At 35.8% G+C, this 27,912-nt stretch overlaps 4 protein-coding genes and 4 long non-coding RNA genes across 10 annotated transcripts; 5 read left to right on the top strand and 3 right to left on the bottom strand.

The window, feature by feature from the left end:
- Positions 1–1,138: 1,138 nt before the first annotated feature.
- Positions 1,139–4,365, top strand: LOC140795728 (sufE-like protein 1, chloroplastic/mitochondrial). The gene is made up of 3 exons (XM_073148465.1): positions 1,139–2,360; positions 3,864–3,925; positions 4,044–4,365. The coding sequence occupies exon 1, from the start codon at positions 1,231–1,233 to the stop codon at positions 2,326–2,328; it is 1,098 nt and encodes a 365-aa protein (XP_073004566.1). The 5' UTR covers positions 1,139–1,230; the 3' UTR covers positions 2,329–2,360; positions 3,864–3,925; positions 4,044–4,365.
- Positions 4,366–4,656: 291 nt separating this feature from the next.
- Positions 4,657–6,067, top strand: LOC140795378 (uncharacterized). The gene is made up of 2 exons (XR_012110293.1): positions 4,657–4,834; positions 5,550–6,067. It is a non-coding gene; the product is annotated as an uncharacterized lncRNA (long non-coding RNA).
- Positions 6,068–8,208: 2,141 nt separating this feature from the next.
- On the bottom strand, positions 8,209–9,177 carry LOC140795361 (heavy metal-associated isoprenylated plant protein 16-like). Of its 2 annotated transcripts, none has more exons than XM_073147878.1 (3): positions 9,048–9,177; positions 8,878–8,965; positions 8,209–8,519 (listed from the first exon to the last, which is right to left on the bottom strand). In XM_073147878.1, the coding sequence occupies exons 1-3, from the start codon at positions 9,054–9,056 to the stop codon at positions 8,263–8,265; spliced, it is 354 nt and encodes a 117-aa protein (XP_073003979.1). In that variant the 5' UTR covers positions 9,057–9,177; the 3' UTR covers positions 8,209–8,262. The 2 variants fall into 2 exon arrangements, with proteins under 2 accessions (XP_073003979.1, XP_073003980.1); XM_073147879.1 differs by having other exon boundaries at positions 8,887–8,965.
- Positions 9,178–11,093: 1,916 nt separating this feature from the next.
- LOC140795643 (glucan endo-1,3-beta-glucosidase 5) lies at positions 11,094–14,193 on the top strand. 2 transcript variants are annotated; one of them, XM_073148330.1, is made up of 2 exons: positions 11,094–11,540; positions 12,984–14,193. In XM_073148330.1, the coding sequence occupies exons 1-2, from the start codon at positions 11,197–11,199 to the stop codon at positions 14,095–14,097; spliced, it is 1,458 nt and encodes a 485-aa protein (XP_073004431.1). In that variant the 5' UTR covers positions 11,094–11,196; the 3' UTR covers positions 14,098–14,193. The 2 variants fall into 2 exon arrangements, with proteins under 2 accessions (XP_073004431.1, XP_073004432.1); XM_073148331.1 differs by having other exon boundaries at positions 11,098–11,540; positions 12,998–14,193.
- A 55-nt stretch (positions 14,194–14,248) lies between these two features.
- On the bottom strand, positions 14,249–15,062 carry LOC140795645 (uncharacterized). Its single transcript, XR_012110330.1, has 2 exons — positions 14,924–15,062; positions 14,249–14,542 (listed from the first exon to the last, which is right to left on the bottom strand). It is a non-coding gene; the product is annotated as an uncharacterized lncRNA (long non-coding RNA).
- A 1,414-nt stretch (positions 15,063–16,476) lies between these two features.
- Positions 16,477–17,197, bottom strand: LOC140795644 (uncharacterized). Its single transcript, XR_012110329.1, has 2 exons — positions 17,056–17,197; positions 16,477–16,757 (listed from the first exon to the last, which is right to left on the bottom strand). It is a non-coding gene; the product is annotated as an uncharacterized lncRNA (long non-coding RNA).
- Positions 16,712–17,682, top strand: LOC140795646 (uncharacterized). The gene is made up of 3 exons (XR_012110331.1): positions 16,712–16,801; positions 17,027–17,151; positions 17,309–17,682. It is a non-coding gene; the product is annotated as an uncharacterized lncRNA (long non-coding RNA).
- A 3,245-nt stretch (positions 17,683–20,927) lies between these two features.
- LOC140795703 (subtilisin-like protease SBT5.3) lies at positions 20,928–27,062 on the top strand. Its single transcript, XM_073148428.1, has 11 exons — positions 20,928–21,113; positions 21,244–21,356; positions 21,460–21,557; positions 21,632–21,796; positions 22,633–22,741; positions 24,702–25,233; positions 25,306–25,403; positions 25,520–25,765; positions 25,854–25,968; positions 26,053–26,266; positions 26,359–27,062. Exons 1-11 carry the CDS (start codon positions 21,030–21,032, stop codon positions 26,910–26,912), a joined length of 2,328 nt encoding a protein of 775 aa, XP_073004529.1. The 5' UTR covers positions 20,928–21,029; the 3' UTR covers positions 26,913–27,062.
- Positions 27,063–27,912: the final 850 nt, after the last annotated feature.

Genomic DNA, 27,912 nt, shown 5'->3' with positions numbered 1-27,912 from the left:
ACTTAAATTATATAATTAAAAGAGTGTCGTAATACATGAGGTTTTAGTATGAAATGGAAGTCTCCACTGTCATATCCTCATTATTTTATCTATGATTCTGACATATCCCACATTCAAAATTATTTTGCTCCAGATCTCAGTTAAGATGGAGTCTTCTTTGAAGTTTTATTTTGTTAAAATGTAGTTACAAAGAGATGTTTAATCTACCTCCAATTTGAGGTGTAGGCTAAAAGGTATATTAGTTTTAGTATAATGTTTATTTCACCTTTTGTACATAACTACATGCTATTCTAATAGTCTTGCTTCAATATATAGTGTAACAAGGTTACAAGGATAAGATAAGAACTTATATAAGAATAAAAATATTTGGAACATTATTAGAAGCAAACTAAATTTTATCTTTATTATCACTCGCACCGACCATATTTATAATTCAAATCCTATATTTTATTAATTTTGATAAAAAAAAAGCTTAAAATATCCCTCATCGGTTTTTTTTTATAATTTTCATCTTAAATTTTAAAAATGTATTCTAGTATATTAAGATCAATCGCACGTCAATAAAATGAGAAATATAAAACTTATGATAAAATTTACCATTAAATAGTGACATATATTTTATCTATTTTATGATTTATAATTTATCTTTTGAGAATTTTATAACCCGATATTTTTTTTCTATATAATTTTTATTTAATACCCTAAATTAATATAAACAGTAATTAAAAAAAGTATTCCGTTATAATATATAAAATAATTTATAAATACTTAAATTATTTATGTCTTTTTTATTTTTAGAGAAGAAAAAAAAATGGGAAAGAGAGAAAGATAAGAAAAAGTGGCAACTAAAAAGATAAAAAGGTAGGTGAAAAATATGCCAGAGGTATATCAAAAATAATAGAAATGATAGATATATTTTAATTATTTGGTCGATATTAGTTAGTCAATTTATGTCAGAATCTTAAATAAAAATTATAAAAAAAAAATCATATTATAACTTTTTTTTAAAATTATATAAAATAGATAAGGGTAATTTATATAAATTTCTTAAAAAAATGATGGGAACCCTCTAGAATTTCCAACTTTAATTTTGTGGCCTTGATTACTTTATTCACAAAAATTTAATACCTCCCATATATTCGCTCCTCCTTCTCCCTTCACCCTTCTCTCTTGCCCCTTCTAATCAACTAAAACAAGCACCTTTCTCTCTCTTCGCTCTCCATCTCTCTCATGACTTCGCTCTCCTCCTCTCTCCGCCTCTTCTCCCCCAACCCTCTCTTCAAACCTCCCTCCTTCGTCAACCCTCTCCTCGCCCCAAAACCCCTCCTTTTCTCCTCCCCCATCTCCTTCCAATCGCTAACCAAATCCTCCCTTCCCCGTCCACAACCCATCAAAGCCCAGCTCCAAGACCATCCCTCTAACCTCGATTCCTCCGTCCTCCCCGCAAAGCTCCAAGAGATCATCTCCCTCTTCCAGTCCGTCGACGACACCAAGGCCAAGTACCAGCAGCTCCTCCATTACGGCACCCGGTTGCCCCCTCTCGCGCCCGAGCACAAGGTCGAGGCCAACAAGGTCAGGGGCTGCGTGTCCCAGGTCTGGGTCCGCGCGTTCCGGGACTCAGGGGATGACGGCGGCGGTTGCGTGCGATTCGAGGCGGACTCGGATTCGGCGCTCACCAAGGGTCTCGCCGCGCTTCTCGTTTTTGGGCTGTCGGGAGAGCCGGCGAAGGTGATTGCTCGGGTCCCGGCGGAGTTTATAGACCTCCTTGGCCTTCGGCAGAGCCTTACGCCGTCGAGGAATAGTGGGATGCTCAATATGCTCAAGCTCATGCAGCAGAAGGCCCTCCAGCTCGACGCCGTCGCCGGCGATTCGGGGGAGTTTGGCGTTTTGGATGATAAAGGCGGAGTCTTGGCGGGGGAAAATTTGACCTTGGATGGGAAAACTGATGGAATTGGCGAAATTTCTTTGGGTAAGGATTTTTCTGTTCCTGTGGAGGATGATAGTTTGGAGGATTTAAACGATGCCAATCCTGTGAAACCGAATGGTTGGGTTGGTGGGAGGGAGAAGAGGATAAGAGAGAGACTGGAGAAGGGGTTATCGCCGACGGAGTTGCAGATCGAGGACATATCGCATGTCCACGCAGGTCATGCTGGGGTAGCAGGAAACAGTGGAGGAGAAACCCATTTCAATTTGAGGGTGGTTTCTAAGGAGTTCGAAGGGAAGAGCTTGTTGAAGAGGCACAGGCTTGTTTATGATCTATTACAAGAGGAGTTGAATAGTGGTTTGCATGCACTCTCCATTGAAGCAAAGACTCCATCTGAAGTCTAGTCTAGAGTTAGAGTTGAAGTTGACATCACAAGGTTCTTTTGTCTCCTTTTCCTTTTTCTTCATTTTATAAATCTAATTTGAGATTAAAGCCTCGAGGGTCTCTGCATATGATACATTTTCTTACTCTCTTTCTGGTATACAGTTAGTGATATCAAAATTCTAGAGTTCTAATTTTGTTTGGTTTAATAATTGTCAGTATGGTGCCCCAATTTGGTTGTTTGGTTCATTCTTGTAATATCAACTGTTTGTCATGCTATTTGCTTATTATTTGGCGGTTATAATCTTCTAGTTTCTTCTGTCTATCATTATTCTCTTTGTTGATGGATTGGAAGTCCTCTCTATTGGACACTTGGGTACTGCTTCTAGCTTGAACAGGATCAAGCTTTTGTATGTGTTGCTTTCTTTTTGCATAACCAAACTATTGGAGTCTCTGTCAATGGCGAAGCTGTTGATGATGCCCAGTTCATACCACTGAGAGAAATTGAATCTAAATATACGAATCTTCTTCATTGGCAACCATGGATGGTTCTTTTAATTTGAGTGTAGAACCTAGATGGAAGCTAATACAAACTCTTTTGGAGATGAAGGCGAGAAATTTACGTTATTGCTAGCAAAGAAGATCTAGTGCAACAACAGTAGTACTTGTTTCTTAGGCTATAAAACATAGATGATGTCCAATTGATCAGTCAAGATGGAAATTGGGTTGTAAACTATGTAAGAGATCAGATTGATTTGGATCATGAATCGATCAGTCAAGATTGGTTTTATGAATGGTTATTTTATGGGTATATGGACTTTTACCTCTTACATTAGATTTTAGAGGTTGATTTTATAAAAATCTAGAAGCCTGCTACTGAAAAACGAATATGTAAAGGTAAAATCTTCAGACAAATCATTAATTGCATGTGGTTTAATATGTTGATGACATGATCAAGTTAGAAATTTGAAATCTAAGCATTGTGTTATCCATGATGAGTTTATCTTGCTATCTTATCTTATGCGATATGAGGATGGGATTGAGATTCGAGACTATTAGTCCTAATGCGAGTCGTAAGTTCCTGAAAACATGTATAGTTTCTAGCTAGAGAAATTTGTTGTTCTTATAAAAAAAAATGGTTACGTTTGGAGTCCCAATTTTAGTGAGGCAAAACGGTACCATTCTCTTTGTTGTTCTGATGATTGTAGCACAGATGTTCAAACTTCAAAGGTATAACTGGTTCGAAAAGCTAAATCTTGATTTCTTTCTGGTTTTGTACTTCAGTCATGCAAAGAGTTGCATTTTTTTTGGGGAAAGGAACTGTTTAATTTATCTCTATTTCCATATACAAGCTTTGTTCTAGACCCTAATTTGTGGGAAAGGATACTTGAGAGCATGTTGGTTAAGATGATATTTTTCATTCTCCTTTTCTTGAGAGCATGTTGGTTAAGATTCAGTTTGTGGGAAAGGATACAGTTCTCCTTTTCTTGCAAGGCATTTTTTCTGCCCTTCTATAAAGCTGTCTTCCTCAATTATTTTTCTGTCTTGGGCTTTGCAGGCTGTGATCTTTGGAAAATGATATTACCACGAGAACTTGCACAACTGATGTAATTCTCACAGGTGATGAAAACTAGAGAATTAGGACTCTCTTTTTCTATATCTTATACACCTTGGAGAAGGCAAAAAGAGTATGCTCAAGCTTGTGCATAATGTAGTGCTCCATTGTTGTTTTTTGTAGTGAACTTGACCCTCTTCCATTCATCCTGTGAAATGAGCCTCACCAAAGAAACAGGAGAGTTCAATAAGCTCTAGGAACAAGCAGGGGCTAAAGTTGTTGAATTGTCGCATCATTTGGCAATAGAAAGCATGGTGAGAGGAGGAGAAAAGAAGAATATGAACAGAAACCTTCAGAAGATTTTATTCTTTTTTCATAGTTTTTCCATCTAGAAGCTCATAAACTTCTCTTTAGATGATGGTCTTAGTCTGTAAAGCTACGGATAAAATGCTAAAAATGTTGAATGTAATGTACACATTTTGATAACCAGTTTCATTGGATTCAAGTGTCAGTGCTGCAGAGGTTTGATATGTGTTTAGCTCTCTGGCTTCTAATTTAGATTAGAACAGTGCAAGGTTCATTCTACAATCTTATCACGAGATTACTACCATAAATCTGATGCTTGTAGTTGGATGTACACTGGTCCAAATATCTGTCACAGTTAAGCTCCAAGTACCATAAATATCATGTGTTTATAATTTTCTTCACCATCTACAAGAAGGGAAGAATCCAAAGATCTCTGCCTACAATAATAGGGTGCCCTTTGGCTCTACTCCAGAAACTTTTATTGCAGATGACTTAATGCTTGAAGTCCTCTGTAAGAGAGGACTGATATCTACCACACATTGCCCTGATCTTCCTCCCACCTTCCCTTTATGAAGAGCAATAAGAGTAGAAATGCTAGAGAGAACCTAGATACCAAATTGCGTTTGTTTGGATTTGTGGGTTCCCTTCTAGTTACTCTAGAGAAGAAGGTAAGTAGAGTTAATGTAGCTCGACTTGTCCAGTTGACATAAAATGGCTTCCATGGTGGTCTGCCTGGCTCCCTGAATGCCATCTAAAGAAGCCTGTCAAGGACTTGATGCACTTCTTAGTTGGCATCAAGGGAGTCATGCAGGCCCTGTTTTGTACTTGAATTCTATGTTTTTGTTGGTAGAACTCTCTTTTTGTACTGTTTGCATGTTAGCTTGTAGGAAGTGAAGTGATGTGATGATCAAAACAATCATCCTATTTCGTTTATTGCATGAAGTCATGCCAAGTATCATTCATTACAACTCCTTTTCTGATCAATGACAGCATCATTGCAGAATACAACCCAATAACCAGTTTATTTGCCAATTTATCATTCATGTAAGACTTATCCACAGAGATTCTTGTGAATCCTTCTGATATACTTCAAGTTTGAATGAATCTTACTCCATGCTCAAGTTTGCCCATTTATGTGAGGTGATCTTTATTATTCTGTTTATTGAAGAATGAAAACCACAAAATTCTGCATTTTCTCTTTCCTTTCTTATATAGCCACAGTTTCTTTGGGCCCAAAAGGATGATCCAAACAGAGAGGACTTTCTCCAAGAAACATTCATAAATTGTTGTTTACTTCTTCTCTTACCATAATATATACTACAATTTACCAGAGTTTTATACTTATACATAGCCTATCTCCAAATGCATCCAATATATCTGCAGATGGAGCTCAAATGAAGCAATATAAAGGCTCATATCTGCAATCATGAACCTCATACATATAGGGTTGCACAATTCTCACTGGCTCATCAGGCTTCTTCTCCTCTTCTTTCTTTGCCTCGACGACGGCCACGCAAAGTAGCTCCGGGAAACAAGCCAGCTTCCTGAGAATTAGCTCTAGCGCAACTGGATCAAGTCCTTCACCGATGATGACGAGTGTCATCTCCTTCTACTGCCAAATTAGTCACACCTATCATAAATCCAAACTTAGATGCTTTCCAAAACTATAGGAACATTTTTTTTCCCTTTCTTTCTAACTCTGTGAATATTGTACTAAGCAATAATAAATACTAACATGTTACAGTAATTGAACTTGTTGAAACATTAGTTATGTAAATATGATCAGCTAAGTGTGTGATGTTGGCTATGAGCCAATTGGAGTTCTCTTAAAAGCTTATCTTGAGAATACCATGATGTCCAGCAACTGCTTGTAATACTTTGGTAAGCTTCGTTTGGTCTTCCATCTGCACTCTCATGACCACCTTTTGCTGTATGGGAAAGAGAAGGAAGAGAATAATATTAAAAAAATTGACATAAGATTCATTCATTCTATTAGTTGCAATAAAAGAGAAAACTGAAAAAAGAAAAAGAAGAATGAAAGTCCTAACTGTTCCCATCTTAGTAGCTGGATCTTCTATGCCTTAGATCTATTTGATCTGAATTCCATGAGGTGTCCAGTGTCCTCTAGCTATAGGGCCATTACTCTGATTAGTTCCAATATTTTGGATTTGAAGTTTAAGGTTAGATATCTAAAAATCTGCAGTGATGCTGAGTGTACATTTATTGTCCTTAGTTGGGCGAGCATAAATCTATCTATATATATATTGGCTTGCGCGGAAGTAAACATAAATTCCTGTTAATAAGATTGATAATTTGCTACCAACTAGCTTTCTAACTTCTTAAGTTCTAATTACTTTGTTCATGTGATATCAATCAAGTTATCTGCAATATAACCTTGAAACCAAGTAAACACGATTTATCTGCAATATAACGTGGGCACAAAAGAACAGTGATTAGATTGTGACTCGTGCTATTTGAAAAGTCAAATAGAAGTCAATTTTTGGAAGATGTGTGAAGAAATTTGTGTATACGTCCCCTTCATGGAACCAAGTTCATGACGAGAGGCTCTTCTCTTCCCTCCTTTGTTTGCACGTCGTTCATGGAGGTTTCTCTGTCCATTTGGGATTTTCTCCTTTTTTTATTTATTCCTTTGTCTGTTTGCTGTCTTCTCTAGGATCTTGGTCTAGATGAAGCCACAAAGACTGACTGACCCTCTATGCATTTATTCTCGCCAAGAATAAGATTAATTAAAGATTTTTGCTGCAGATTATGACAAAGTTGGAGGCTTGTTTTCACTTTTCAAGGCCTACTCTTTGTGCATGAGTGCTTGTATTTTTTTATTCTATGCTCGATATTATGTTTTATTATTGTCTGATATAAATCCCTCTATTTCCCATTTTTTATTTGTGTCTCCGGTTGTTACCAATTAGTAAAAATTCTACTGATATCCGTCTTCAGATTTTCCCCTCAAATGAAAATAGTACTTAAGATAGAGTTGTAACTCGAGATCAGTCATATGAACTCTTTACAATTGGAGATGAGTAGGTAGCTGGAACCAGTAGTTCCTAAGAAGATATAATTAATAGACGAGTACTTTTGAGAGATGATTGAGAAACCAAAGAGTAGGGAATTAATTATCATATCAAAGATTACGCTTCTGAATGATTTCAAGAGATGCCGTTTTACTCTTCTTCTCGTCCTCCATTTTGGAGCTTAAAAATAACCTTTTCTGCCTAATCTCATCCACCAGTCAAATTTGAAGGAATTAGTTTCTACTTCCACGTCTTAATTATGAGACTTCTCTCTCTCTCTCTCTCTCTCTCTCTCTCTCTCTCTCTCTCTCTCTCTCTCTCTCTGTGTGTGTGTGTGTGTGTGTGCAAATTATCTAGTAACATGAAATCATGACAATATGTTTGCAACTATGGCAAAAGAAATTAGACATAGATTGAGATGAGCATCCAAATCAGAGCTCCTTTTTTTCTATGTAATCAAGTGATAGGCAAGCATTATTAGCAGTGCTTGAGAAAAAGACCTCTAAATTTTGCACGCTGAGGTCTATCTCAGGATGAAAGCTATGAGAAAAGGAGCTCCTTTCATTATTTTTATGCTGAGGTCTTTCTCATGCATGATAAAAAATAGGTGCACCACTTAATAGGTTTTTAGTTTGTAACTTGTTATTTCCAACAAAACTTGAGGGAAACATATCTATCTCACGTTGTCAATATAATAATAAACAAAATTGTTTATCTTCGTGTGATCAGCTTCTAACCTTAGTGACTCTCGATATAGAACATGCCGTAAAGATGAGATCTTAAAATAAAAATTGTTTCTCCCAAAGGTACAAGTTTGATCTCTTCAAAACTTCAAAGTGGATGCTCTAATAGTACAAAAAAGATTTCTTAGGATTCGATCTAAAGCCTTAATATATTCATCGACACTGTTCATCCAGTACTATTCATCATCTTTCGTATTGTTAGAACTCATGCATCAAATCTAGATACGTTAGGTGAACAAAATTATGAAGCATAATTTGCCAATCATATGAACACAAATAAACCCTCAGAATCTATAATTTAGAAAGCAAGCTACATACGTTTTACATAATGATACAACTATTATGATCATAGCCAGGCTCATGAATTACAACAGGGAGTGGTTTTATGGCACCAAATTGATAGGAAAGTATTGTTTCTTCTTGTTTTTTCTTCTGATCATCTTTCTCATCAACTGAAGTGACGCTAACCAAGTCGGCGTAGCTCATTCGTTTTCGAAGCATCGTCGTTAGCGCGATCGAGTCAATCCCCTCACCGACCACCACAATTTTGTCCTCCTCCAGTGATGCAGATTCAACACCTATACATAGATAGTCAACACAATTTTTATTACTTTTCATCTGCCGATGTTTTCTTATCTGAAAGCTCCCCAATGGAAATTAAAGCTAGTAAAAGAACGAACAGAGTAAAAGATGGCAAGATGTTATGCGATTAATATTATCAACAAGTTCTATAAATAGACAGTCAGAAGGTTGATGGTAGAGAGAACTAGTTGAAGTATTATTCAGTTATATGACAAAGTAACTTGTTACAGTTGATGGGTAGTAGTGGCTTGAATCAATAGTTGCTAAGAACCAAAGTTGGAAGTAGAGTAGGAGATTACAAGCATGTCAGATACTGCTCAATTGCTTGTAAGATAAATCAGAGGAGATTCAGACATCGATTACCCGAGAGGCCGACAGCAGTTCTGAGGGCCTTTCTGCGCTTCTTCTTGTCCTCCATGTAGAGCTTCAGAACAATCTTTTGCTGGAAGTGAATCAACTAAGAATTTAGACCATCTCAGCTCACTAAACTTGATAGAGCCCGTGTTCAAAGTTCAAACACCTACCTTGGCCATCAGGAGTTGGATCCTTTGTTATTCTTAACTCTCCTCTAAAGACTAAGAAGTGATTCTGCCAATATATAGGCACACAAGAAGAGCAGAGACTCAAATCAGTGGTCTAGTTTTCTTTTGAAACATAAAAACTAGTTTCAGACATAATTTCCACATGTGGGCATGGACTTGTAGTCTTGTTAGTCTTCTAAACCCTTCTTTCACTGCTCTTAATCCACTATTGCATCAATAGACAGGAAAGCTACATAGTGATTTTCTTGAACAAGAGGGAACAAATGTCCTTCCTGTCACTGGAGAAGCATTAAGTGAGTCAAGTTTTTATTAAAAGTTAGTGTCAAACTTAGTTATCATTTTTATCCTACTATTTCATCTAATTAATTGGTGTGTTACTACCAAGATTATTTTAATAGTTCTCATACTTATTAGGAGCATTTTGAGAATAATATTTTATCTTATTATGTATGAGTTTTCTTAGTCATATAAAAGTAAGTCATTGTATGTCAAGAGAACTTTAGCTCATCTTCTTTATTTTGGTGTCATCTTAGAGAGCAAGGGAAAAAAAAAAATCCATCTTGGAGTTTTGCTAGATAAAAAGTTGGTGACCTTCTATTATATCTCCTACCTCTCTTGTGAGCTTGTCTTGTAAATTTGGTAATTTTCTATTTGTGAAGACTTGGCCTTATTAGGTTTATACCTTGATTATTATCTCTTGAGGTGAAGATTATGATTTATATATATTGTAATTATTTGGGTGCTTTATTGTGAGGTTATTTTCTCCGTTCTTGTTTTTATTTGAGGTTGTGCAATTCTGGGCATGTAGAAAATATTAAGTTTCTACACATGGAAAAAAAGGAGGTTCTCGGATTAGAAGACATCGATTTCTCTTCATTCTTCACATGTGATTGTGAGATGACTTATGACGGTGGAGTGTGGGGATCGGGTGGATAATTAGCAATTTGAACAAGAATTTGTTTCCTAACTCTGGATTCAAGAATGGGGCTTCCTAGTTTACACGTTTGATTTAAATTATATATATATATTTCCTTTGATGAGCATTCTCAGACATTTATTACATTGATCCTAACGTAATTGATGTTAAACATCATCCTTCTGTCTTCATATGGTTGTGAAATATAGTCTGAATTAGTACTGTTAGATTCTACTGTTAGAGCTCCACAAGAAATCACAAAGATGCAAATTCTAGTTTCAGCTCTGAGATACTGATTCTAGTCCTATATACTCTACAAAGTTATAAACACACTTTATCATATCCATATCGAATCAAAGTTTAAGTCTTTTGATGGATTTTTTTACTAAAGAAACCAGATGTAAATAGTGACCATATGCTCATATTGTTGAGCAAGGTATCTAGTAATTTCAGACATTAAATTCTTGTCATAATTTTGCACATATATACCTCCTGAATCCTGATAGGTCCCAAACTTGACTATATACCTTCTAAGAAATGGACATACTCGCTCAAATGTCCATTATTTGCATATCACCATTACATCATTGATAATAAACACGAAAGCTATCTTTGTTCTTGTTCCATAGCATTATCATCTGTAAACTATTTTTAAATGTATAAATTAAAAGTTTAAAAGTATAGATAAGGATTTATTTAGAGTTGGAAACAAGTAAATTTGAAATGATAATATCTGATTGCATCTACCCCTTCAAATCCATCTTTCCCCCAAAAAAAGAGGAAAAAAAAGAAGAAAAAAAGAGAAGAAATTCTACCTTTCACGATTCCCACTGAGTTAAAAAAAAGTATTAGAACATAATAATATATATTCTAGACACGCAGGTTACCTTGTCGTTTTCAAGAAAAGCCTATTTAAATTTATTGCAACAAAAGTTTTATCTCCTCAAAGCTCAGTTCCGCCAAATGGTAAAATCATCAATAAAAAAGTGACATCTTTATAGACAGCTTAATTTTATTGGAGTAGTAGGAATTTCATACAATAAGATGAAACATGGAATCCCATTTCCTTTTTCATAGTTACTGACACTGGTGCTCCTACCACTCCCCACCCTCTATGGCCGCAACCACCATCCCACCTCCCTAAATCCACCGCAATGCTCCTTGGTTCCCCATGAGCCCTTCAAATCTCTTTTAAAGATCGTAGTTTGGGACGAAATGGCGAAGACCCACTTAGTTTTACCCCTTATTTTCTTGTTGGTCCTTCAAAGATGCGATCTTTTTGTGGATTCGGCCATTGGGGTGAACTGGGGGACCTTGTCTTCCCACAAGATCTCGCCCTTCGTAGTGGTAGATCTCTTGAAGGAGAACAAGATTGGGAAAGTGAAGCTGTTCGATACCGATCCGGCCGTCTTAAGGGCACTGATGGGGAGCGGCATTGAGGTGATGGTGGGGATCCCGAATGACATTTTGGGGACTTTGGCCTCTTCCGCTGCTACTTCTGATGTTTGGGTTTCTCAGAATATTACGAGATATATGGTCAAAGGAGGTGTCAATATTAGGTAAGTTGGCACTAATTTGAGTGAGCTCTTTACTTTTGTGGGTCAAATTTCCCTTTTTGAGCTATGATGCAGTAGTAAGTTAAGCATCCATGGCTGATGTTGTTCTTTAGGATGTCATATGCTTTCACTAGTTCTTTCCAATTTCAGTGGATAAGCAATTACGTGATTCAGATGTATATGGAGTTGTCCTATACACCATGCACAGATATAGCATTTTTGATGCTGCAAGTCAGTGTTGCCCAAAGATCTGTGGGGGTCTTTGACGATCTTTCTTATTGTTCATTTAATACGAGATACTTATTTTAGAACAAAACAGTAAATTGCTGTGAGTAAAAGAAAATATAATTAATAATGGAGTGTATAAGTTTCATTGAAGCACTTATTCCGGAATATGAGATATAATGATTTTCCAGTTCCTGCATATTGCTGTTTCTCTTTTAAACACGTCATTAATTAGTTAAAAATACTATAAAAATGAGAAAGGGAGTTGTTCGGGTTTAATTTTAACTTTGTCATGAGTTGCCACCAAAGGAAGAAATCTTGACTTGATTTCTTTGAATTTCTGTATTCAGCTGGTGGAACCATTCAACTCGAGGGGATTAACTTGATTCACATGAAAGTTGCCAATTTTTGTCACCTACAAATATTTTGTGGTTCACTTAAATCAGTGGAAAAGTTAGATCCCTCCTTTATAGAAAAATATCGAGAGTTTGGAATGTTAAACTCTGATGCCAAAATGAAAGAACTTTTTCTTATATGTTTCAGTAAGTGCATCTTACTGTTTTATATATATCCACTTTTAAAAAAAAGGCTGCTTTATCAAATTACAAGTTGTCACGCTTCTAAGTTAATATATTTGATATTGGAAAATGGGATGATAACATGTTTTTTTCCCCTTTTCTTATGTTCCTCATTTTGGTCTTATTTCTCAATCTCTTGGTGTATGATGATGTCCTTTTTGTATGAGTTAGAATAATGTTACACATGTAAATGACCAATGCAAAGATAAAATAAACAATTTCTGGTTTTGCGTGATATCCTGTGGTTAGGGTGTTTTCTATAATTCCAGTGTAATGAGTTAAAATGGATATGGATAACTATATGGTTGTGGCTAGTATTTGAAAGCCTCTTGCTGAGTACAACTAACAATCTGCTTTATCACATTATTCTATTTCATCCAAAATACGTTTACTTTCTAAAGAGATGTATAAGATATTTGTCCACTGCTTTATTATGATATCCCTTTGTCATTTTCTTTTGTGCAGTCCACACAACTACAATAATGAGAATTTAGGATTATTGATCATTGCTTCTGAAATTATATTTGAGAAAGTTTTTGAGATTTACTATTTCTCATCTTCTATTTTCTTGTTAAGTTGCTTATTGAAGTTTTATTTTGGTACATGTTTTATGATGCTCATCATTACCATCATATAAAAACAGATATATTGCTGTAGGCAATGAGCCTTTCCTCTCAAGCTACCAGGGTCAATTTCAGTCCTTTGTTCTTCCAGCAATGGCCAACCTTCAGCAATCACTAGCGAAAGCAAATCTAGCAGGCTACATAAAGTTAGTGGTCCCTTGCAATGCTGATGCATATCAGTCTGCTTCTCTTCCATCTCAAGGGATGTTTAGAACTGAGCTTACTCAAATAATGACCCAGATCGTCTCATTTCTGAACTCCAATGGGTCTCCATTTGTCGTCAACATCTATCCTTTCCTTAGTCTATATCAGAGTTCAGATTTTCCACAAGATTATGCCTTCTTTGAGGGCTCTTCTCACCCTGTTGTAGATGGCCAAAATGTATACTACAATGCCTTTGACGGCAACTTTGACACATTAGTGGCTGCTCTGAGCAGAATTGGATATGGACAGATCCCTATTGCAATTGGGGAGGTGGGTTGGCCAACTGATGGAGCACCAAGTGCAAACCTAAGTGCTGCAAGGGCTTTCAACCAAGGTCTTATCAACCATGTTCTGAGCAATAAAGGAACCCCACTCAGACCAGGAGTTCCTCCAGTGGATGTGTATCTGTTCGGTCTTCTCGATGAAGAGCAAAAGAATGTACTTCCTGGTAATTTTGAGAGGCACTGGGGCATTTTTTCTTTTGATGGTCAGGCCAAGTACCCCTTGAACCTTGGTTTAGGGAACGGAGGGTTGAAGAACGCCAAAAATGTTCAATATCTTCCACCAAGGTGGTGTGTCGCCAACCCATTTCAAAATCTTGATGGTGTCGGGAATCATATAAAGCTGGCTTGCAGTATGGCAGATTGCACCACTCTCTACTATGGAGGATCATGCAATGCTATTGGGGAGAAGGGTAATATTTCTTATGCCTTCAACAGCTATTATCAGCTACAGAAGCAGGATGCAAAGAGCTGCGATTTTGATGGGCTCGGGATGATAACTTACCTTGACCCTTCAATTGGTGACTGTCGCTTTCTTGTTGGAGTCACTGATAGTAGTTGTTCATGTGTTGGTTGTGGGTTCTTCTGTGGGTTTTGGATTGTGACCTTGTGGGTATTTATGTACCTTAAAATCTTGGGTTCTTTGTAATTTAAAACAGCTTCCTTGTTTGGCATATTTGGTGCTCTTGTTGAAGCTGCATGTACTTCAGTTATAGAAGTAGAGATAGAAAGAGAGTTCTTACTACGTGTAAATGGATTCATTTATGTCATTTTGTTATACTCCTGCATCTGAATTATACTTTTATCATCAAGTTTGTTTAGCATTGAGAGAATTATATACATGGACAGTGAAGGAATAGGGTATTTATTGGCAAATACTAGCTACTATTATATGCTGGCATACAAAACTATCCATTGTTCCTTCCCAGTTCCTTACAACTGCTCTGTCTCAGGACTCCAAAGTTCTGAACTTTATCCCATCAGTGGTGGTGGTGGTGGTGGTGGTGGTGTCGGAGGGCAGCAATTATCCCACCCGCAGCAGGCGTGCCCGCATGTTGGTTGAGGTTTGTGAATCAGCCAGCAGCACCTGCAAGCTTCAGCAAACAAGAAAAGGTGATCTTTATATTCTTTCTGTTCGACAATTACATGACAAAACAAACGACAAGCACTGCCTAAACAAGCAGAATTCCTCTAAAATTTTGGATTATGTTTTATGATTGAATTCCCCCAGAGAACTAATTCTGAAGGTAGCTATTAATGATTCTTATATATCTTCTTGTGGACAATAATCTAGAAATTTTCTGTTCTTCCTCTATCAAGGAAAGATTATAGCCAGTATAGCCTAGAAGCTAGTATATTTCACTTCTATTGCAGTAAGATTAAAAGGATTGAAACAAAGAATTGTTTACGCAACCTACTTTTTCTGAGGGCTGGAAACTATTGTATTTAAATTCCTGCACCAAAACTATTTTTACCTTGAAGTCAACTATATTGCATTAACACATATTAGAAGTATAAGAGATATATACGCAGTGATGCAGTCGTGGTGGTGATGAAGAACGCTGCCACCATGAACCAAGTGATGAGAGGTAGCACAGTTTTCCTTCTCATGGTTCTCTTTCTTTGAGAGCCAAGATGTTTAGTTGTGGAATATGTACACTGCTCAAACCATTATATAGGATAATTATGTTCATGAATCCAGAACATTCAAATGTTTCTTCATGTCATGAGTGGAAAGAGATGGAAGTATGACATGTTAGAGCCACTTTGTTGGACTCACTACTCTTGCATTGCATCTCTTGTTGGTCACTGACATCTGACTGTTGAGAAAGAGAATAGGCGAAGTCTTCCTTCTCATCTTTAAGGGAAGACATCAGAGGAGAGCCAAGTTGCCACATCACAAGAATTGAAAGTTTGCAAGATACCTACTTGGTGTCTGTTGTGAGATGCATTCAATGCTAGGTAATCTAAATTGTTGACTAGTCTTCAACCTGAATAAGTCCAGGAATATCTAATTGCGATGACATGTCCAACTTAAATGCTTAGCCAACTACTTCCTTTCAATCTCAACCTTGAGAGGAGAAAATTAATGACTGTTGTGATGATAAATCTTTTGATTATGTTATTAAACAGTTGAACTTGAATCATCTATGTAAGCTTTTATATTTGATTATTAACACACATCTGGAGAAGTTGGATGAAGTTTTTATGAAAAATATTTATGTGGAAGACTGAATTTCAAGTCAAGAATTTAATTCTTTGGCAGCAGTTCGCAATGGGAAAATATATATGAAGTTTTGTGCAGATGTTAGATAGTGGTTCTCAATAAGTATGATGAGGGCAGTTGGTTAAAATTAGTTTCAATTCATTTTTTCCAGAACGGATGATGTAAGAAAGTGATTCGCGCCCATTTCAGACTCACTTCAGGGCATTCAAACGCACAGGCGATGAATGGTACTAAAATATTTTCTATATATCCTGGCTACTTTGCATCTTGACAGACTTTGTCTCAAGGGATCAACCTCGAGAATCATAGAGGTTTGAAATTAAGCTTCAAGAATAGTAACATCACGGGGGAGTTGAGTGAAATCATTATACATATAATCATAGATATTCGACGATTGGTCCATAAGTTGTTCTTGTAACTGATACAATTAAAATAGTGCTTGGTTTATTCTAAGATAGGATCTGCAGTTTTTTGCCCTAGTTTATAAGATATTTTTCTATATAAAAATTTGTGTCTTGTGATTGATTTCTTCGCTTAATAGTTATTTTATCTTGGTGTGCGGTGGATCATTTCCTAGGGTTACTAGACTCAAAACCTGTCACCCAATTTCCTCACATTTTGAGCATAAGATACATTTCATGACTTACCATGGGAAGCAATCATTTATAATACATGATTTGGAATGAGTTTCTACTTTCTGTGCTTTAAATATTTTTTTTTTTCATTTTTCACTAGCAAGAGAATTTATTATATTTATCAGTTTTAACCACCCATCACAAAACATGGAGCACTTCAAGCTAATTTTGCATTAACTGTGTAATCTTCCTTTCTCTTATTTATGGAAAGAGTATCACATCTATTACATCAATGAATTCAGGGTGAAGAAGAACAGGAACAAAAATTTGTAGAACAATGATCTCATACAACATTCATGTTGCACAAGTCTATCTCAGAGTTTGATAGAATTCAATTATTAGGAAGGTAATTAAATTCTTGTACTGTTTATATGCAGCAATCATCTCCACAGCAAACTTTGCCACAGTGGATCAAAGGCCTGAGAACAAACCAGCAGCACCTGCATCCTGCAGCAAATATTCAGAAAGAATCAGAAGAAAAAGAAAAGCAAGTAAATAAAATCTATTATTATGCAAGCACAGCTTAAAGGCTACTTGTTACCTTCATCTTGCATTCTTATTAATATCTAATTGGCCTTCTTATTTAGTACTTGATACTTATTAGGGATTAAATTTTCTATGCATATGTTCCTTGATATCTTTATGTTCTAGTGCTTCAAGCAAGGTTCATAATTAGAAAATCTTTTTTTTTCCTACCTCCTTTAAGTAATTTGCAGATTGACTCTTTATTTCTACAATCACTAACCTTGTGGGTGGATTTCATGCTCCATGGCCTCCAGTCTCGCAGTCGCAAACCCGACGGCAAACACCGCAACCATGATCAAAGCAATAAATGCAAAAGGTGTGATCCTCATTGCCTTTCTCTTAGTTCTCTCCTCCAAGAACACTAATCAGTTTTATTTCAAGGGACTAATCTCTATACATTGTATCACATGCAAAGAAATCCCCTGTTTTCTCTTAAGTCTCATGAGTTGGTATGACCTTCTTTTGTCTTTTAGATAATGCAGTGACAAAGGAAGAACAATAAGACAATGGAAGAGTCCAAAATGGCAACTTAGAAAAGGAGGGCTCATGGCAAAGGATTCCTTGAAGAAATTATTACAAATATATCATGGAAGAGTCAGCAGCTGACTGAAGTAGGAATTGAAAGTTTGGTAACCCATAACAAGAGAATTTATACTTCACCATCAACCCACTATCCAATTTAACTATTCATAGAGTTAATCAACTAGCCAATTAGATTGGGCAAGAATGGGGCCGTTTTCTTGATAGTGTTTATTTGCTAGATTAAATTTTTATTAAGTGGGGTATGCTATGCTTCGTGGATCCATTGTCTTGACCTTTTTAAGGTCAACTGATTTTTAACATAGTATCTGAGCCAATTATTTTACAGAGATCATGGATTTAAATCCCATTTTCCCACTTTTATTCCATATTTTATAATAGGAAAATTTACATATAACACCCTATTTTTTAATAAAATTGTGGTTTACATCCTACATTTTCACTTTTTACAAATTGAGCCCTATAATATAGTGAATATGTATAGTTAATTAAACTTAACTAAATATCTGAGTTAGGTTAACTAAATTAAAAAATTACAAAAATATTTTTAACTAAATCATACTAAGGGCATTTTAGTTATTTTAAAAATAAAATATCTCTACTTAATAAAATATTCTGACAGTGTTAGTTCAAATCTAATCCAAAATTTTTTCTGTATATATTCACTAAATCAGATGGCTCAATTTACAAATAGTAAAAATATAGAATATAAACTGTAATTACGTTGTAAACCAGGGTGTTATATATAAATTTTCTTTTATTTATCTGTTACACACAATTTATTACCTAGAAAAAAAAATTATATTTTACCTTTCTATGATTAATTTAATTTTACTTCACCCTCTTATAGTTTCATCTATCACTTTTTATATTATATTTGATTAAATCACATGTCGAATTTAAAGATAACCACAAAGTTGTAAAGAATTGAATAACATTTTCAACACATATTAAATAATATGTTATAAATATACATCTATTCAATATACTTATCATATTATAAATTATAAATTCTCTTATCATCTATTATTATGCAATAATGTGGGGGCACAGCCCTTGATTGATGCACATTTCTGTGTCTTTTATTTGGTCACAGCCATAGAAGATCATATCAGTTTCATTAATCATAGGATAACTCTTCACCACTTGCACTGACTTGAAGATAGTAAGTAGATGGAGGACAACTTGTTCCATGTGCACAATGCTTGCAATGGACTCCAGTGGCAATATTATTCTTTGTCCTGGAACTTAGAAACAATCATATTTGATGGAGATCAGGATCAATCTCCCAAGAAGGCAAACCCAATTCCCAAACAATAGCATTTACTCTATGAATACCATTTACTTTATTTATGAAACTCAAGAGTTTAGCCTCTTTTTTCCAGAACATGGACAGCTTTGATTGCATTAAATGAGAGGAATATCTAGAAGTTATGTGAGATAAAATTAACCCCCACATAAATATATAGTCTTATTCGAGGATGATACCTGTCGTAGTTTGGTCACTTAGCAACTTACTTATAGCGAAAAATATGTCACTGGATTATATTTTGGATGAAAAATTTAATCGAAATAAGGGTTCAAAACCTTATAAGGATCAAAATAGATTGGTATGGTATGACCATCTCAGTAATCACTTGCAGCCATGGAACAGGGAAGAAAAAGGCAAATCAAACTAAGCTTCTTATTGGAAGTGCCAGAGTCATCTAGGGATAGCTTCATTGCTCCAAGAATTAATGGTTTTCCCCTTTGATGCACATGGAGGAAGAGCTTGATCAAATTTTCAATGTTATCTTGTAATAACTTTTAGATGATTATTTAAAAATAAAATTGATCCTATTAGAACAATGGTCAAACTTTTCATATAGGATTTATTTTAATTTGATAGAAGGAGTGGAAGATAATATATATATATATATATATATATATATATATTGTGTTTATTATCATTCACATCCTATTATATTCCACTCTTACATTTTCCTTTTAACGCCTTAAAAACATACTAAACTATTTTTAACCTAACAATATCTAATGGAATATAGAATATTATGTTACTTTTAAAAAAAAATAAAAAAAATCTAGATACTCTCTAATTTGACCTTAAAATGTAGTTCTCCTTTTATCTTTACTTCAATATTGAAAAACTTACTCAAGAATATTAAGAAGGTTATTTTATATCGATACTTATTTTAATTTATTTATATGATAATTGTCTGTTAAAAATATAATGGACATGCATTTCTAATGTATTAAAGGTAAAATGCAAGAGTCCAATTACAAGTATAAATAGAGTAGAGTGTGTATAATAATAATAAGAAAAATTTGCATATAACACCCTATCTTTTAATATCTTTTAAACGATTTACACCATATATTTTCACTATTTATTGAGCCTTATAATTTAGCGAATATATGCAGAAAACACCTTGCAATTAGATCAGTTAATTAAACTTAACTAAACCTCTAGGTTAAATTAACTCTACTAAGAAAATTATAAAAATATTCTCAGTCAAGTCATACTTAATGGCATTTTAGAAATAAAATATCTCTATTTAACGAAATATTCTCACAGTGTTAGCCCAAATCTAACTCACGATATTTTTCTGCACATATTCACTAAATCATAGGGCTAAAAATAGAGAGTGTAAATTACAATTAGGTTAAAAAGCAGCGTATTATATACAAATTTTACAAATAATAAAGACAAAATATACTATGGTTTTTTTAATTATGTTGCATATTAGATTGCATGAAATTCCATACAACTAGTTTGCAGAGAAGCCATACCCCCTCAAGGATGTAGACGTAGATATAGATATGTTAGTGGTACAGGATTATTATCATCAACTTTTCTTTTAAGGATGACAAAATTATGTAGCAATTTTAAAGTATCCCCTTAATTGCCACGGTCCTCTATCCTCTCCTCTCAATATTCAATATTTTGATCCAGAGAGGAAAACTTTCTCCGGAGTTGGATTCTATTTTTGTCTCAGTGAATTGGCACCGTATATATCATTAGCTGAGATCTCAGCTTATTATTAATCCAAAAAAAATATTATAATCAAGTTTTTCCCGACCATCAGAAGCCAAAATTTCATAAGATATCTTCTCTAGTGCACTAATAATCCACATATTATTATTTTTAATTTGTTTATTTAAATCGTAAATATTGATATTGTTAGTAGCAATGGTTTATATTATTTATAGAGATCGATTTTATTAAATTTGTATGTACTTGACGTACAAAAACAATTATTGTTTTGAAATTCTTAATATTTCGTTAATTGTCTCTTAATTTGTTTAAGATTCTTTTGATATCTATTTAAGATTCTATCTTCTATTTAAAAATTATTCGATTATGCATTTATCGGCATAATAATCTATCCGAATTCGGATCGAAATCTTGGATCTAATTAATTATTATATGGATTATCACATTTTATCTATCACAAAGTAGAGAGATGTTAGCTGCTTTGAAATCGGAGCCGGATCATGAGAAGCTTCTCTCTCAAACCTATAAAATAGGGAACACCAGGTGCGTTACTCTTTGGGGTTCTCTCCTAATCTCTATAGAGAGAGAGAGAGAGAGAGAGAGAGAGAGAGAGAGAGAGAGAGAGAGAGAGAGAGAGAGAGAGAGAGAGAGAGAGAGAGATGGGGAAGAGGAGCTCCTACTCTTTGCTCAGCGCCTTCCTCTTCTCCCTTCTATTGCAAAGGCCCACCTTTGCTGCCAAAAAGGCAATCACTTGTTAATGGCTTCTCTTGCTTCACTTCCTCCAAAGATAGCATTTTTACGAACTTTTTTTCAGGATTTCAACTAAGAAGCTCATCTGGGTCTTCTTCTTTTTGCTTCATTTTTCTCGTGCAGTCCTATGTGGTTTACCTTGGTGGGCATTCTGATATCGCCAAGGAGGACTATTCAGATGTCGTTCAGAGAGTAACGGAATCCCATTATGAGCTCTTGGGTTCGGTTTTGGGAGAGTGAGACATCAGCAAAGTTTCTTTTCTTTTCTTTTTTTGTTTTAATCTCTTTACTTCCTTCTTTGCTGCAAATATTATTTACTGATTTGAGGATCAAATCCAGTAAGGAGGAGGCCAAAGATGCAATCTTTTACTCCTACACAAGGTGCATCAATGGATTTGCGGCGACCATCGAAGAGGAGAAGGCAATGGAAATCTCAAGTGATGCATCTAATTCCACTGTTTTGACTATTTGGTATCACTCTCGCTTTTCTAATTTGAGGATTTTATTGCAGAGCATCCTGGAGTTGTGTCAGTGTTTCCCAATAGAGGATATAAGCTCCACACAACAAGATCATGGCAATTTCTTGGCCTCGAGAGGGACGGAAGGATTCCAACCGAGTCGTTGTGGACGAAGGCGAGATTTGGCGAGGATACGATCATAGGAAATCTTGATACTGGTACTTTTTTCTATAGCATTATAATATAACCTTTGAATTCCTAACAGAGCTACAATACCCAGTCAGGTCATAGCCCACTTGTTTCTATTGGCATCAAAGGAATTCTTGACTAAGTTCAAGGTACTGCTTCACTCAATAGTAGGATGGAGTGAGTTGTGGTTGATGTGTAGCTTTCTGCAATAGTCTTACTGGGTTATTGACCAATTTCAAGCAATAATCTGGTTACTATGAAATAAGATTTATTCCAAGCTACTGACAAATCTTCTTCAATAATTAGGATACATCAACCACATTAGATATGATAAAATAGAGACGCCTCTGCAATGCTCACAGCTCCTTTATTTCTTCCTGTTTCTACTTTTTTAGTTAAAATTCTCATCAGATACTTTGGGCTGATTCTTCCGCTAAATCCAACATTCCATGGTATTTAGTGTTGATTCTTCCAATTGCTTTACTTGATGTTGTCAAGTCTAGAAGCATAGAAAGTTTTAGAGGAGTTAATGAGAAAGTTGAGATGCTTTGCTCTTTTCTGACTATTTTGGATTCAGTAATTTAATCTAATTGTGGATTATGAACTCTGCTAGGCCTCTTTCCAAAAGAGAAAAAAAAATTCTTCATGTGCATGCTCCAATTATCCAATTGAGATCATGGGCATCTGTTGACTTCAGACAATTTGGCTGTTCTGAAAGGAATCAACTGAGAGACATTGCATGATGACAAGGACCATTGACTAGCCAACCTATTCAATCCTTTCCTTTATCTTTTTTTGGATTCCTTGCTATATCCTGATCTAACTTTTGCTGGCCTCTTTATTGCATGTGTCTGTGGATATGTAGGTGTTTGGCCAGAATCTGAGAGCTTTAAGGATGATGAAATGGGGCCAATTCCATCAAAGTGGAGAGGAATCTGCCAAAATAACAGCGATAAAGGATTTTCTTGCAACAGGTCTACTATGCACTCCCTCTACCTCTAAAAACAATGTGGGCATACAAAGGCACACACCTTTTTAATACATGAAGCTCTCTCTCTCTCTCTCTCTCTCTCTCTCTCTCTCTCTCTCTCTCTCCCCTCTACTACTTTCTAGAGTGAGTAAATGTAAATCACATACAGTAGATGCAATCTTTTTTCTTCTCACTGATAACTTAAAGCAATTATTAGCTTAATGGTTGATTAAAATAAACTATGCAATTTGTTCGATGCTGCATTATTATATCTCGCTACTAAACTATTTTGTAAAACTTAGGTAGACCACCTAATCAGGAAAGCATCTTGATTTTTTTTTTCTAAGAGCCTTGTATGTTCTCAATTGTTTGCTCACATGATTTTATTATTAAATAGAAATCAAACTTTAGTACAAAGAACTCTGTAATCTGAGGACAAAAGGAATATGATGTCATAAGTTGATGCATATGCTCAAGAAGCCAAAGTCAATAGCAGATGAATCTTGCAGATACATGGAAGTCTTACCTCCAGAAAGATAGAACACTGTTGAATTATGGATAACTATAAATGCTTTAGTTTTATCTAAATTATCATAGACAACTAATGCAAGACTGTTGCTAATAGAGATCATCTTTGAAATCAACTTGGTTCATTATTTTAAGATATTGTGATATCTAAGGATCCTTATCAATGGTCAGCCAAGGAAGGAAGAAAGTTCTTCTGTGTCTGTCCATAGACTGCCTTATACCTGTCAAATTAATTAGGATCAATGGTCAGCCAAGGAAGGAAGAAAGTTCTTCTGTGTCTGTCCATAGACTGCCTTATCCCTGTCAAATTAATTAGGCTCACAATTATAGAAGTGTACAATTGCATTTATTTATTTTCTGGGACAATTAAAATCTTTTGTCTTGATCCTAACTGTCCAATGACAATTGCTTCTTTAGTCATTAATTGTATGTACCTCTTTGAGATCCACAAAGTCCCTCAATATAAATTGTTCTAGCTTTGGAAGCCACAATGCAATGAATGCATCTCTCATGTAAATATAATGCCATCATATTGTTTCTATGTGGCCCATTCAGCATCCCAGTGTGATTTGCACTGAAATAGATGATCAAAGCTATAGAAGTATTTGCCAGCCTCTAACTGGCCAATTAATTTTCACTAGATCTCACTTGGGACATGCGTTTCCCACTTCAGTTCTTTTCTCTCCAGAAAGTAAAAAGATCACATTTAAGTAGTCAACTCAAAGTATTTTAGATTTAGATTCCTCTCTCCTCACATATTTAATTAGTTAAAACTTAAAACGTGTGTAACTGTCCTAATTAAAACCGTTAAAATTTAACTTTCTATATTTAATAATTTTTTAATTGAAAATTTTATATTTTTAAGTATTTGTGAATTTAGGTTTCTTTGCTCGCATAAAAAAGAGAACAACTTATATGTACATGTCTGTTCTTCCCTCTCTTATGTAGGAAGAGAGAGAGAGAGAGAGAGAGAGAGAGAGAGAGAGAGAGAGAGAGAGAGAGAGAGAGAGGGGTCTAAATTTATAAATATTTTAAACCCGTTATTTAAAAATATTTTTTTTTTCACTAAAATAGTATTAAATTAAAAAAGTCTAAAAATTTTTAGTGTGAAAATTTCAACATTTTCTTTCTAGTCAACATAGTGTTTTTATGTGAACATTTTTCTTCAAATGTCAAAAATTTCGGCATATTTAAGAACACTGAAACTAATTTCACACAAACAGTCAAGCACCACATTAGTTATAAATACCTTTGAACTCACTATTATAAAGTATATTTTATATTAAAATGATATTAAATCCAAATAAAGTCGTCTTTATAATTTAAACAACGGTTTCCCTCCAATTAGATGGTACTGTTCCATTCATTCTATACCCAATAGATATCATACCAAATGATGAGTGTTTAATAACATTGAATTCTTTGATGTTATATAGGAAGCTTATCGGAGCAAGGTACTTCAACAAGGGCTACCAATCGGCCGTTGGCCCGCTGAACGCCACCTTCGAGACGCCACGCGACGCCGAAGGCCATGGGACGCACACCCTCTCCACGGCGGCTGGCGGGTTTGTGCCCGGAGCTAACGTTTTCAACTACGGCAACGGCACGGCCAAGGGCGGGTCACCGCGGGCTAGAGTTGCGGTGTATAAGGTGTGCTGGCCGCCTGTCAACGGTAGCGAATGCTATGACGCGGACATCATCGCCGCCTTCGATGCCGCCATACATGACGGCGTCGACGTTCTATCGGTGTCCCTCGGCGGGAACCCGACGGATTACTTCTTGGACGGCCTCGCGATCGGGTCGTTCCACGCCGTTAAGAATGGCATCACCGTCGTGTGCTCGGCCGGCAATTCGGGGCCGCAGCCTGGCTCGGTCTCAAACACGGCTCCTTGGATCTTTACAGTCGGTGCTAGCACAATGGACAGGGAGTTTCCAGCCTACGTTTTGTTTAACAACAAGAGACTTAAGGTTGGTTTCTTATATCAATTTTAAAGTGTTTGAATTCATAATTCTCTGTTAAATTATCTTCTATGCTTACAGGGAGAGAGCCTTTCTCCTACAAGGCTACCAAGTAACAAGCTCTATCCAATGATCAACTCCAAAGAAGCCAAGGCCACGAACTCTTCGGAGCACGATGCGTATGCGAAAAATAATGCCAACAATTAAAATTTTATTCTTGTTTGAATCTAACAATTGTTTGTTTTAGTGATCTTAAACCAAAGAGAGAATCCAATTTCCCCCCTTGTTACTGCAGTGAATTGTGCTATCTAAGGTCTCTAGACCCGGAGAAAGTTAGAGGGAAGATTGTCGTCTGCCTGCGAGGAATTAATGCGAGGGTCGAAAAAGGCGAGGCGGTCCGCCAGGCCGGCGGCGTTGGGATGGTCCTCGCCAACGATCATACCACCGGCAACGAGATCATCGCCGACGCGCATGTCCTGCCGGCCACCCACATCTCCTATTCTGATGGCCTTGTTCTTTTCTCTTATCTCGAGTCTACTATGTAAGCATTCTTCATTCCATCCTCACTGATGTAGTATCGCTAGTTATTTGAGTTGGTCTTCTTAGTTTCCAACAATTTCAATTTATAGATCACCAATTGGTTACATTACAAAAGCAACAACAGAGTTTGACATAAAGCCAGCACCCTTCATGGCAGCTTTCTCATCCCAAGGTCCAAACACAGTCAACCCTGAGATCCTAAAGGTTACTATATATTTCTGTTCTTCTATTCAAATCTTTTTAAAAAAAAAAAAATTGAATCTGAAACTTACTTTTACTGCATTGCAGCCGGATATCACTGCCCCTGGAGTTAGTGTCATCGCTGCGTTCAGCGGAGCTGCCGCGCCGACCGGCCTCATGTTCGACACTCGACGTGTTAAATTCAACTCTATCTCGGGCACTTCCATGTCGTGCCCTCATATCTCCGGCGTCGTCGGACTTCTCAGGACTCTGCACCCTGACTGGAGCCCTTCAGCAATCAAATCTGCTATCATGACCAGCGGTGAGCGCATTAACATCTGCTCTAAAAACTTAAGTTGAAAAAAAAAATAACGGCATATAATTCTTAATTTTTTTTTTCATTTTAATTTGCAGCGCGAACTCAGGATAATAAGAAACAACCTATGTCAAATTCGTCCTTCATCAAGGCCACTCCATTCAGCTATGGATCAGGTCATGTCTGGCCAAACCGCGCCATGGATCCGGGTTTAGTCTATGACCTAAAGACAGTCGATTACTTGAACTTCTTGTGCTCTCTTGGCTATAATTCTACTCAAATTGCAACGTTAAATGTCTATCCATATCAATGCCCATCGAAGCGGGTAGAGCTTCAAGATCTAAATTATCCGTCGATTATAATCCCTAATCTTTCAAATTCAACGACCATAATCCGCACTGTAAAGAATGTAGGATCACCAGGAACATACACGGTCCGTGTAAGACCGCCTAGAGGAGTTAAGGTGACAGTGAAGCCATCAACTTTAACATTCAATAAGGTAGGTGAGGAGAAGAAGTTCAGAGTCAAACTAAAGGTGGAAGAAGATTACGGCACGGAAAAAGATTATGTTTTTGGAAGCTTAGTGTGGTCTGATGGAAAGCATAATGTGAGAAGTCCTTTGGGGGTGAGGAGTTACATATGGAGGCTTTAGTCCATGTCTAAGTTTGAATTTGTAATTCCCTTTGTAGAAATAATTGGTGGTTTGATTCATTTGGAGATAGAAAGGCGTTAGATTTGAATGACATTGCTTACATAGTTCATTTTAAGCTCTCAATAAAAATCTCACATGAGATTGTTGTGATGTTTTTTTTTCATATGAAGCAGAATGCTGTATCTATTTCATTATGCTGTTTAATGAAATGGTAGATTAAGATTATAAAATAAATTATGAGAAAAGTATCGGTTACGAATTTTCAATGATTCTTATGATTAACAATTTGCTATTTGGAATCTGACGATTCTTTTTTGTCGATAAATTTTATATCATACTTTGCTGTTTTTAATTCGACAAATACAAGTACAAAAACACCCTTTCAACTAAATTTACTAAAACATATTTGAGAAAATAGTTTATAAAATATACGATGATAAAGTAATTTATAGCATAAGTATACGATAATAAAATATGTTTAACTCTAAAAAAAAGATATGAGTATTTTTATCTCAATTAATTACACTGAGACTCCATGTACTATATCCGATTTTCACCGACACTTCAACAAATTTTTTTTAGGTTAGAATGTCTTTATTAAATTTTAGAAAAATTTCAATGTCATTCTTTTATTAGTTTACCGTCAGTAAAATTGAGTGAATATATCAACCTCAAAATGACGACCTAGATACTCTCGTTGATGGGAAAGAGCTTAATTTTATTTTGGTCCAATATTAACGGACAAAGATACCCTCTCCAATAAGAGCTTAGAACGATGAACAAGCTTTCATTATTCAAATAGTTGGATTGGGTGCTGATCTTCCACTTTATGCCTGAGCATACCAAGAAACAATTCAGCTGATAGCCCTCTGATTCTAGTTGGTATCAATGAAGTTCATGCATTCATACATACATGAATACAGATGTGATATTCTTGGAAGCTCCATGGTTTACTGTCCAATTTCATGCATATAATTACTTGATTAGAATAGCTAATTGA

This window comes from Typha latifolia, chromosome 9, assembly GCF_019914945.1.
Source record: "Typha latifolia isolate L0001 chromosome 9, TyphaL0001v2, whole genome shotgun sequence".
In the NCBI taxonomy this organism is placed as follows: Eukaryota; Viridiplantae; Streptophyta; class Magnoliopsida; order Poales; family Typhaceae; genus Typha; species Typha latifolia.
The sequence above is the reverse complement of the archived record's forward strand: the minus strand, read 5'-3'. Positions and strand labels throughout refer to the sequence as shown.

Excerpts from the sequence above, each read along its gene's own strand:
- LOC140795728 (XM_073148465.1), top strand. The coding sequence starts at position 1,231 with ATGACTTCGCTCTCCTCCTCTCTCCGCCTCTTCTCCCCCAACCCTCTC.
- LOC140795643 (XM_073148330.1), top strand. The coding sequence starts at position 11,197 with ATGGCGAAGACCCACTTAGTTTTACCCCTTATTTTCTTGTTGGTCCTT. Across the intron at positions 11,541-12,983 it reads AAAGGAGGTGTCAATATTAG|ATATATTGCTGTAGGCAATG; the intron begins GTAAGTTGGCAC and ends ATATAAAAACAG.
- LOC140795703 (XM_073148428.1), top strand. The coding sequence starts at position 21,030 with ATGGGGAAGAGGAGCTCCTACTCTTTGCTCAGCGCCTTCCTCTTCTCC. Across the intron at positions 21,558-21,631 it reads GAAGGCAATGGAAATCTCAA|AGCATCCTGGAGTTGTGTCA; the intron begins GTGATGCATCTA and ends ATTTTATTGCAG. Across the intron at positions 26,267-26,358 it reads ATCTGCTATCATGACCAGCG|CGCGAACTCAGGATAATAAG; the intron begins GTGAGCGCATTA and ends TTTAATTTGCAG.
- LOC140795361 (XM_073147878.1), bottom strand. Across the intron at positions 8,520-8,877 it reads CGGCCTCTCGGGTAATCGAT|GTGTTGAATCTGCATCACTG; the intron begins GTCTGAATCTCC and ends ATCTATGTATAG.